The 11,683-nt window shown below is 43.8% G+C and overlaps 1 protein-coding gene across 1 annotated transcript in view; it reads left to right on the top strand.

The window, feature by feature from the left end:
- The window catches only part of CSRP2BP (CSRP2 binding protein), a 17,766-nt gene extending 6,083 nt beyond the window's left edge, over positions 1-11,683 (top strand). The window contains exons 4-10 of the mRNA XM_010004986.1: positions 1,191-1,372; positions 1,887-2,306; positions 3,261-3,832; positions 4,379-4,515; positions 5,018-5,193; positions 8,253-8,443; positions 11,057-11,683. Coding sequence (XP_010003288.1) covers positions 1,191-1,372; positions 1,887-2,306; positions 3,261-3,832; positions 4,379-4,515; positions 5,018-5,193; positions 8,253-8,443; positions 11,057-11,230 — 1,852 coding nt within the window. The 3' untranslated portion in view covers positions 11,231-11,683. The remainder of the gene's footprint in view (positions 1-1,190; positions 1,373-1,886; positions 2,307-3,260; positions 3,833-4,378; positions 4,516-5,017; positions 5,194-8,252; positions 8,444-11,056) is intronic.

Below are 11,683 nucleotides of genomic sequence, written 5' to 3'. Positions count from 1 at the left end.
CTGAACCATATGTGTAGAGGTTCAAGGCGTGCCATGCTTTACCTCCTTGGCATATTACAGCACAGCTTGTCCGTATTTACCGTAACCTTCCAGACTCTGATCTGGAGTGCTTAAGTTTAATCCCTCACATCTGAGGGTCAATACCCCAAGGTGTGTAATTGGCAACACTCAGCAGCAAGTATCTGCTTGGCCAAACCTAACCTGAGTGCTGAAGTTTTTGGCAGTGGAGGTATGCAAAGGCAAGGAGGAATCCTGAGAGAGCAAGGGTTTAGACTCTACGCTATGAACCTGATTCTCCAGTATCCACAGGAGTACCTCAGTTATTTGCTACAAGAGCATTTTTAAAATATTTCTTCTCAATGCCTTCCTAAGTGACATTTTAATTAGCTCTGTGACCTGCTCTTGGAGGGAGAGGGAGTGCTTAGATGCCTGGTAGAGTACACTGCCCTGCAGAGTAGAAGGTTTAAATGCAGCTTCCCCATCTCCATGTCACCAAAAATGTGCTTCAAAAGTAGTGTAGGTGACTGCTATGTTGACTAGTCAGAGTCCTCTTCCTCATGCTTCAGGAGAGGTTTTATGGCAGAAAACCCCAGGCAGAGGTTGGGCTCCATTATATATTGCATGCATGTGCCTGTGGAACAAGCATACATACTCCATTACCTTGCTACTTCCAGCAGCTCTGTAGTCCTTGGTGATTTATTTCTCAGACCCCTAACTGTTTCTCTGCTGTGCCTGACGAGGTGGCAGATATGGAGGGTGGAGTGGTTGGACCCCAACCTGCTTTGTGAATTGAGTCTTGGGGATCCTGTCCTGCAGCTCTGGGAGCATGCTTTGCTAAATGAAATCTTAAAGCAGTCGAGACACACATTTAAATTAAGTTTGTCTTTCTTTCTGTTTGAAGTGATGCCTTTATCACTACCTTTTCCTCACCTCTCCCATCCTGTACACCCAGAGTCCTGTTTGCTGTCTTCAGTAACAGACTATGGCCCTGTTCTCTTGTTTGAGAAGAAATAAATTAATCTTTTGCCTCTTGGAGGATGAAGATGGAGGGAGTACATCATCCCCCTGCATCTGTGCCAGTGGCAGAAGCACTCTGCTCTTTCCATCTTGGCAGAGGGATGAGGCTTACAGGATGAAAGTGCAACTGTCCAGTGGGGACCAAACATTTATTTTCCCCTCTCCCACTGTAGGAAAAAGACCTCAACATGGTGGAGCACAGTTGCTGGCTGTCTCTCTGTGGGGAGCCCCTTGTTTTTCCGCTCAGGGGCACAGGAGTTTGGGGAGCCAGGATGGTGGAAACTAGTCCATAATAAACCCCCAACAATGAAACCTGAAGGAGAGAAGCTGTCTGCATCTGCACTAAAGGCAAAAGGTAATTCTTTCCCTGGTGGTCTGTAGGTTCCTAGCTAAACCAGAGCTGGAAAACGTGAGAAAAGTTTACACTTTGTTTGTGTACATGGACAAATTCTTAGTTTTGCTTTGCTGTAATGGTTGACGTAGAACTATGGTGCATATGCTGTAGTTTGAGAAGCTTGTTATGTTTTTGCATTGTGATAACTGATATAAAGAATTTTGAGATTCTTGCCAGGGTTTTCGGTTTGGTTTTGGTTTTATCTTTAGCTGAAACCTACAGTTTCTATACTCCCCTTTGCCCTGAGAAGAGTTTATTTATCTTTTATCTCTAGATGCAGGTTCCCTTATATGCAGAGGAACAAGACTGGGGCTTTAATGAGGCTTTAGTTCTGTTATGGCTTTATGCCAGATGTCCAAGAGTGAATTTCTTATGTATTTTGAAAATACACCTTCTAAGAATCATAGTCAATGTGTTGTTCTGACCATATAGTGTGTATCCAGTGTCTGTTAGAATAAGTAAACTACTTCTTTAGCAGCTTCAAAGCCACCTCTGGATCCCATAATTACTGTGGAAGGACTCAGGAAGCGGGTAAGCCGCAATCCAGTCGAATCAGCCATGGAGCTGAAGGAGAAGAGATCTCGCACTCAGGAAGCCAAGGATATTCGGAGAGCCCAGAAGGAGGCAGCTGGCTTCCTGGACAGGAGTACTTCTTCCACTCCTGTGAAATTCACCAGTCGAGGCCGTCGTCCCGATATTGTCCTGGAGAAAGGAGAGGTGATTGACTTCTCCTCCCTGAGCTCTTCAGATCGCACTCCTCTGACGAGCCCTTCTCCTTCCCCATCTCTGGACTTCTCTGCTCCTGGCACTCCAGCCTCACATTCAGCTACTCCCAGCCTTCTCTCTGAAGCAGATCTCATCCCAGATGTCATGCCACCACAGGCTCTGTTTCATGGTAAGAGATACCATAGTTTTTCTTTAATAATGAGCAATATATAGTTGTTTAGTAAGGTGTTAAAAAAAATAAATTAGCTCTCTCCCAATGAGATGGAGGAGCTTTTCAAGATAAGACAGAAAGTAACTGGTAATATTCTGTTTGTCTTAGTTGCTTGTAAGTCTTGATTAGTTTTCCACAGTTGTATTGCCAGCTTCTAAAGCCAGAAGGAACCACCATTATTGTCCCCTGAGTGATCCTGAATAAACAGTGGGTAGCAGGTATCACCTAGTGACTGCTGCACCACTCAGCATAAGCATTTCACTGCAATACATACTACACTGTTTGGTAGCAATTCTAATTTTGACTTGAATGTCTTTAAATGGGAGAAATTTTAATCTCTTTGTAGGTAGTTTTATAAGTTTCAACATCCTTATTAGAAGATGCTAAGTTTCAGTCAGGTTGCAAGGCAGTGATGCAGGCTGAATGCTGTTAGATTCTTAAGGACCCAGACCTCAGTCTGATGGAGAAAGTGGAGAATAAAGCAATTCTTGTGAAGAAGCAATAGTCAAGTTCTGTAGAGGGACAAATATTGAACTTCTGTCATTCCTAATTGTTCCCTTAGATTAAACAGAGCTTCTCCAGGGTCTGCTAGCTGAAGATATAGCTCGCCAGCTTGTCCATTTGATCCCCAGTCTTTGGGAATTTTCAACATTTGTCAGAGCATGAGCTTGAAGCTCAGGAGTGCTGTTTTCAAATGCCAAACTGCAGAAGGATTTATTCTGTGTCCAGAATCGTACTCCTTATGGTGTCTTCTGTCCAAAATCAGGAGGTCCAGAAGTATGTAGAAAATGGAGTGTGTTAGTTAAATCTGCATTATTTCTCCTTAATAGAGAAGTCCTGTGACAACCCTTCTTGAAATGAAGCTTTGATGTTTACATTTTTTTTCCTGGATTATTTTGATCTGTTGAACAGATGATGAGGAGATGGAAGGGGATGGAGTCATAGATCCAGGAATAGAGTATGTGCCCCCTCCCAGTGGGACAGCTGGTGCTTGCACTGTGATAGCAAGTAGAAAAAAAGTGAAGACAGCTGAGCAGATCAAGCAAGAGGTGGAGAGTGAAGAAGAAAAAACAGAAAGGATGGAAGGTGACAGTGAGGATCCTGAAGAGTCAAATGCATTGCTGCAGGTGAGGGGGCGAGACAAGAGGAAGCCGCAGCAGGAGAAGGATGCTAAACCCAGAGCTCCCAAACCTACCTCTGTTAGTATCTATGAGGAGAAGCTGCTGCTGAAGAGACTGGAAGCCTGTCCCAATGCCTTGAGCATGAACCCAGAGGCCCGGAGACTGAGGCGTAAGCTGATAGTCAGGCAGGCCAAGAGGGAAAGCGGACTGCCGCTCTTTGACTTGGACCAGGTTGTGAACGCTGCGCTGCTCTTGGTTGATGGGATTTATGGAGCCAAAGAAGGAGGCATTTCCAGGTCCCCAGTAGGGCAAGCAACATACAGAACTACTAGCCAGGACTATAGGATCTTGGATAGATACCAGGTGAGTGTTTCCAAAGCTAACTGGGCTTTTTGGCAATAGTAATTTTAGAGCTTTTGCTGCAGACAGCAGTGGCACCTTGAGGTTATCTGACTCCCAAAGTAAAAAGGATTATGTGAACAAGACTCATTTTAACCTCGAACTGTGTCCACATCAATGTCCTCACAAGCCCTTTTCTTCTTTGGACAAGTGCATACATCATAACTCTGTCACTGTCAGCACCACAAATGTCTATGAATTTGTTCTCCAGCCCTGCCCAAACACTGATGATGGAGGCCTGGAAGGGCCTAAACAGGCATTTGTTCTTTCATGCTATGTAGGAGGGTGATCACTTGAAGCACTTTTCCGAGTGATGTGTGTGGCTTATAATTTTGGGTGCTAAATCTGAGAGTACACAGCAGAGTCCTTTGAGGTAGGATCATCATACTGTGGGTGCAGTCTATCTGGTCACATTGAAAAGCCCTTATTCTCTCTTTGTTGCTATGATTCCCCTGTGTTAAGTCATTGACTAATCTTCCTGAAATATTCTGCATTTTTTGGTGTGTATAGACAATGCTGCCAACCATGAAGGGATATCGACAGCAGACAACCAAGTTTCTGTATCGACTGGTAGGCTCAGAAGACCTGCTGACAGACCACAGCATTGTCAGTCCCTACACATCCCGTGTCCTGAAACCTTACATCAGGTACAGCTGGTCAGAGGTTGAATTTGCTCTTGGCTTGTGAACCAACAGCCCACAGTTGGACGCCATTCCTGGGCAGTGCTCCTCGCTCATCCTTGAAGTACAACCCAGTACACTATGGTAACCCTGACACAACAGTGTTTTGTTTAGCTGAGTAGTGAAACGGGCTCTGCATTGGGAAGGGCAATCTCCAATAGAGGGCAGGGCAGAGAGGGAATCACCACAGTCACTCAATGTAAGTTGCACCTGCTCTTGGGTCAGAACCATTATTTCCGTGCTCCTTCTGTAAAGGAGAGGCTGGTTTTCTGTGCTGTGGGTTGAAGAAGTGTCCTGGCCTCTGATATGAGGGTGTTTTTGCTAAGCTGGGTGCTGCTTTCTACACAAATGGGAATTTGTTCCAAGTTGAGCATGTCAGAAAATATTTCATGGGCAGTACCCATTGAGCTGCAGTGGCAGTTACTGTTGCTCGCTCACCTTTTGTGTGTGCTTTTCATGTTACTGGCAGGCGTGATTATGAGACAAAGCCCCCAAAGCTCAGGCTGCTGGCAGAAATCCGGGCGTATCCACATAGGAATGATGTCAACTGGAAGGCTGAGCCAGAAGCACCCATTGATTACTGCTACGTTCGCCCTAATCACATCCCCACTATAAATTCCATGTGCCACGAATTCTTCTGGCCTGGTAAGAATCCTTCAGTGCTTGCTTTTCTAAGAAGGAAGTGGTTTTGTTCAAAGATGTTCTTGGGCCAGATTTTTCTTCAGTTGATGTCTGGCTCTGTTCTTAGAAAACCATTATCTGATGTTACAGGAATGCAGTTTAGATGGAGACATGATTTTGGTGTCCTTGTCTTTTGAGATCATCTAGAACTGGACAGTTAGGCCCTAATTAGCAAACCACTTAAAGAAATAGGTTGATTTGGGTAATACCATTGATACCAACAGGAGTAGTCAAGTTACTAAAAAGCATCCTGTGAAACCTTTTACAGAATCCTGGACAAAGAAAATAAGCTTTATACTAGAGATCTACTGCTCATTAGCTTCATAAGAAAGTTTCTTCCTGTTAGTCAAGCTGGATGCATTGGAGTGAAATCTGAGAATTGCACTTACACCTGCAAGCTTCACTGTGGTGTCCTTTATTTCTTCAAGCCTCAGTATTTGCAGAGTAGGGGAAAGCTTGGGTATCAATTTTTTTATGTGTAATTTCTTGAACTGTAGGTTCTTGGGAACAGGGACTGCTCTTTGTGCTGGCAGTTATGAGGCTGTAGCCTCTAGTTCTTCCAAAATAATAATAGTGATGTTCATCTACTGCATGGATCAGCTTCTGATCAGCAAACAGTGCGGCAGACTGATTTAGAAAATTGCAGTACAAACAGTACACACCTTTATTGCAAGTAACTGTTTGCGTTTACGTTTTGACTTGCAGGTGGTGATTCAACAGCATTTGTAGTTCAGCAGTGCTCCTGTGCTGCAGTCAGGATTGGAGCTCTGTGTGCTGCTCGTTGTACAAATAGTACAGTTCTGAAGGAGATAGTATGACATAAATTCCCTTTCACAAGCTGTTTTGAAGCTCATGAGACACACTTGCAATCCCAACAGAGGCTGAACCTCTTTGTCATAGTGTCTCTTCTTCTGATAGTGCATTTGAAGTCCTGGCCAAGTTGGGTCACACCTTCATTTAGTTCTTCACGTCTCACCCTGTTTTATTTAACATAAAGAACGTGGGTGTGTTCCACCTGGCTGTGAACTGTTCGTCATTAAATCAGAAAGCTGACACTCCCATCGGTCTCCAAGCAGGAATCAAAATCTCCTTAGTGATGTAAATTTTTTGGAGACTAGGATTATACAATCTATTGCACCTTGGCTTTGTTTTAGCCAGAGAGGTAAGCAAGGTGGTGATACTTCAGGAGATGCTTCAGTGTCTTTGTGGAGCTGAAAGGTTTAGCTTCATAACAGGCTGATACAGTTAGGGAGGGGGTGGGATATGCAGCTGGAAGAGCACAATTAAGATAGCACTGTTGTTCAGAGAAACAGCTGCTGTAATTCCATCTAAGTTAGGGCATCCAAAGTATGTCTGCTTGGGTGATGTTTTTGTCAGTAAATGGTATCTCAGGTGTGCTCAGTTGCCTTCTAATAGCCATGCTCTTGCTGACAGCGTTCTTAAGTTTTAGGCACTTCACCTCTTACGGTGAGCCCAGCTGTAGTTCTTCCACCTCCTTCTATCCTTCCTGTCAGAGCTCCTCTAGTTTCTCACAAGGCAGAAACAAGTTTGCAGGTAGTTGCCGCAAATGAGCTGATGTGAGGCAAGATTCCCTCTTGTCTCTCACAATATCTTGTGCCTTCATGTCCTAACGGGAAACAACTCCCAAGCAGCTTGAGTGGTAAACCATACTGAACTAAGCATCTCCCTACAGGAATAACTGCGTGCTGAGGGGACGGCTCCATTTCACAGACAGTGCCAGTGTGCTTGGGGCTATGTAGGGTTCCTGTACAGACAGGCTGTAAGGCACTTCACAGTCAATTGTAGCCTTGAGATAATTAACAGCAGCTCCCTATTGCCAATCGATTCCTCCCACGTCTTACTCCACCCAGTTTACTCTCAAGCAAGAAAATAATTCACCCGCTTATTTGTGCCGGGTGCCTCATGAAGTCTTGCATTTCATCAAGAGTGATAAACATAACTGGAAAACACTCTGCTATTTTGTTATACCACATTTCAAATATATGCATGATGGCCAATTTGAGGCTGAAACTAACATTTATGGCACAGTTCTGCTAAGTCTTGCACGTAATTTAGGGCCTGTCCATACAAATTACCAAGCAGTCTTCTGTGCTGTGAACTGCACTGCTCGGCCCTAACATGCTGTGTGGATCCTCTTAGGCTGCAGCAGCAATGGGATTAGGCAAGGTAACAAACTGCGCTCACAAGTCACCAGCTGCAGGCATTTCAGTCCAGTCTCTGACTCAGAGAAGCACCACTGCCTGCAAGGCTGCTTCACACCCCAGATTAGAGAATGTGCATGCTAAAAGCAAATGTTTTTATATAGTTTAAAGCTGTGCTCAAGTTTCCAGTGCAGCTCCACAAACAGCTGAGTATGCACAACAGAGGAAGCAGGAGGAGCTCAAGGCCAAGTGGAGAAAAGAGGTAGAAACCTTAGGCAGGTAATGCTACTAAATTTAATCCCCAGTTTCATGTCTGCTGTGTCTGGAGAGAGTTTGAAGGACAGGGTGGTTCATCCTGTCTACCAGGCTGATACACCGTAAACTGTCCCCTGACCCCTTTGCTTGTGTGCAGGCAAGTCCTCAGCATTTGCTGACTGGTGCTGCTCCAGACCAGGTGAAATGAAGAAGCAAACTCTTATCCAGTAGTGTTACTGATATGGCTCAACATGCAAACCAAGGAAAGTTTGGATGCTGAGATGGTGACTTTTTTCTTTTTTTTTTTAAACCATTTTTAAAAAAATATTTTAGAGAATACACATTTTGAGTTCTAGCTTCATCCTCAAGTCATTTAGGAGGAAATTGGCTTTGTTGATTTCTCCCTGGAGGAATCTCTTTGTCTTGTTTTGTCTCTGTGTGTTTGGTTAAAGCATCTCTCAATCTCAGAACTTTGAAACAAAGGTAAAAGGAAGGGAGCAAGTGAGTTTTTTGAAAAGGCCTTGAAACAGTGAATTTCCATGCAAGTGTGGTGCTTTTCTTTTGGTTTACAATGCTTTCAACTGCTGTTTCTCTCTTTCCCCATAGGAATTGATTTGTCAGAATGTCTGCAGTATCCAGACTTCAGCGTTGTTGTCCTTTACAAGAAAGTTATTATTGCCTTTGGCTTTATGGTGCCAGATGTGAAATACAATGAAGCTTACATCTCTTTTCTGTTAGTTCACCCTGAATGGAGAAGAGCTGGGATTGCAACCTTCATGATTTACCATCTTATCCAGGTAATGAACAAAATCCCCTGTCTCTGCTAAGCAACTAGCTCTCCCTTTTTCCTTGTGTGTGCACATGCACGTATTAGGAAGTAAGTAGTGTGGTGTTCTTCCTTTCTGTCTTTTTCCCCTTGCCCTTTCTTCGCTCACATGTCTACACAGATTTCCCACTGTCAGCAGCCTGTGAGAACACTTATGGTGGGAAATCTCTTCAAAGGCATAAAGAATAACCATAGTGGACAGGTCCTCATAATTGGTGAGGTGCTGTAGACTTTTACTCTCTTGGGATTAACTTTGCGTTCTTTGGTGGTCAGTGGTTCATTTAACAGTAATACCATAGATTTGGAGTATAAAGGAGAAACTGAGATAATAGTGGGGAGGTTCTGTTAGAATCTATTACAGCTGTCTCAGCTACACCTGGAGGTTTTTTCATAACTTGACCAGGGCCAGTGCATTAAATCACTTACTGATCTTAATCATTCTCTTTCACTTTCTAATACTCTGGTTCAAATCCAGCTGAATTGAAGATAAAGAATAAGTGTTTGTAGCCTCATTCAAATTTGTTGAAACTAGCTTGTACTGGGCTTTGTTCCACAGGGACACTTGGGAAAATTAATCTGAGCTAACTGAACTCGTGGTATTAAAGTAGTGAAACTTCATTAAATCTCTGAATGAATACTGTTATTCAGGTTGGCTTTAATTCCATTCACTTTCTTGAATTAAGTTGCAGGAAAGCCAGCTTAATTTTGAGTAAGGATGCAGACAGATGTCCTTTTCAGAGCCCAACTGTGCCTCTTCAGGGCTCACAGCTTTACCACTCCCTGAACTCTCTTGGCAGAGCTGCCGAGGTGAAACATTTCTTAACTTGTTCTAGTCAAGATGAGCTGCACTAGCAAAAATTTGCCATTGAAACTTTCATCATACTCATTTGGCTGAAAAGAGTGTAAAAAAATGTGCTGGCAGAACCTTGGAAACAGGGATCTGTGCCTGGGAAAAGCAGTTTCCACATAGAGTAGCTCTTCTGGGCCACCTGAGGGTAACTCTTCTACCTACCTACATAGCTCTCTGCAGTGTCCAGCTGTCTTTGCTCTATGTGCTGATGCTGACCACTGACCAACTTACTTCAAATTCTCTGCTTACATTTCCCCAATCTCTCTGTGTCAAGTGTTTAAGTAAATTGCCCTCCGCTGTAGTCTGTTAATGTGAGGTGTCAACACCAAGTGAGAACAGGCAGGAGCAGTGCACCAAGGTTTGCAAGGATCTGACAGCTGGACTTGTGTATCTCCAGCAGAGTTGGGATGTGTTGGCAAGTCAGCTGTAGAAAATCACAGCATTTTGTAGGATATGTCACAATTAACCTATGCCAATTAACCTAACTCTGCTTGCAGGTAGACTTGCATAAAATTACCACCTTGAGGAGCACCAGGCAAGTTTCAGGTTGATTAGGCTTGCTAGCAATGAGAGATCACCAGTTGTTTTTTTTTCCATTACCAAGGATCTGTCAGTGGTATAAGGCATTTAGTCATGGAAGAGAAGACATGATGGTTATGACCTTCTGTTCCCCAGCCACCAGATGTAGGCGCTACTTCACAGCCTACTTGGGCTGACACCAGTGTCTGCTCTTTGTAGGTAGAGCTACTTTAATACACTGCTTGGATTAAGGGTAATTCTGTCTCGTGCATCAATGTGCTGAGTTTGGGGATGGGTTTTCAGAAGCAGCATAATCTAACAGAAAACGTGCTGATGTATATGATGCCTTGATGGTGGGTTTGTTTTCAGACGTTACCCTCTAATGCATCTGGCTCAGAGGACCAAACTGTATCTTATTAATATCTCATTCCAACTTCATTTTCCCCAAAATTAATCCAGATTATTTTACTTTTCCCCCTTCTTAAATTCTTGTGAGGGTTTTCCCTTAGAATATTCTACCGTGGAAATTTCCTAAAGGGTGTTACTGTTCCCACTTGGGGTTATGCTGTTAAAACACTAGATGAAAGCAGGAAAAAAAATACTATATTGGCATCTTTATCAGAGAGGTGCTGGTTAGAATAATTTGGGATCTATAATGCTGTCTGAACTGAATTTCCTGCCTTCTCAAGAAGCAGTGCTGTGCCCTGAAGGATGGGAGAGGAGCTGGGTGGGATAGACAGGAATTCCAGTGTGACAGCCCAGAGGTGCGCTGGGGCCGCTTGCACAGTCCCAGAGAGCTCAGCTCTGTTTACTGATGGGGAGGAGTGTGGTGCCTGATCCTCTGGCATGTTTTGTCTTTTCTTCAGGCCATTGTTAGTAAGTGCTTGAGATCAGTTCTGTACACCAAGACTATTTTTAATTAACAATTACTTAGCCATCGACAATGGATAGCTGACAAATTCTAACCCAAAACCTGCCCTCGTTGTCAGAGAGTACATGTTTTCCTGAAACAAAGGCTTAGAGGAACAGCAGCATTCCCTTTTCCTTTCAGCTGTTGCTATGTGTGGTAACTCGGGTGTTGAGGCTTGTGATTTTCTCATGTTTCCTCAGTAACTTGAATACCTGAACCGATGAATCTCTTCACCTCCGCATTCCCCCAGAGGCATTCTTAGGCTCTTGTTGTGATGTTTCTTTTTCCCCCTCCTCCCTTGGCAGACCTGCATGGGCAAAGACGTAACCCTTCACGTTTCTGCGAGTAACCCTGCTATGCTGCTCTACCAAAAGTTTGGATTTAAGACTGAGGAATACATCTTGGATTTTTATGACAAATATTATCCCTTGGACAGCAAGGAATGCAAGCACGCCTTCTTCCTCAGGCTGCGGCGCTGACCCCTCGCGGCTGTCTGAGGGTCTCTGAACAGCCCAGTCTGTCAAGGAAGGATCTACCACAGCCTCAGCAAAGGGCACGGGCTGGCAGGTGAGAGCTGGAACACACCTATGCCTTTATCTCTCTTTATTATCTTCGAGTGTCAACAGTGCTATGTTGTGTGGTGAAACTGCAATTGAAGAGGATTGATTCCTATATTCCAAGGGGAAAGGCCTGGAAATGCCAACTGGGACATGCTGAAACCACTGGAAAAGTGAAATTCTCTGTGGGGAATTTTCCTGCCACTGTTACTTTGTAGAGCCTCATTGACAAACAAAAAAAACTTGGAACAAAAAAATACTTGTCACTTCAAAGGGGCCCCATGGATTTAAAATTTTGAAACCTGTCCAAAAAAAGTCACAAGGTTTTTTTTTCTGTTTTTTGTTCATGGGAAATGAACATTTAAACTTAAGTCA

This window comes from Chaetura pelagica, unplaced genomic scaffold (assembly GCF_000747805.2).
Source record: "Chaetura pelagica isolate M959 unplaced genomic scaffold, ChaPel_1.0 scaffold8, whole genome shotgun sequence".
NCBI lineage: Eukaryota > Metazoa > Chordata > Aves > Apodiformes > Apodidae > Chaetura > Chaetura pelagica.
The sequence above is the reverse complement of the archived record's forward strand: the minus strand, read 5'-3'. Positions and strand labels throughout refer to the sequence as shown.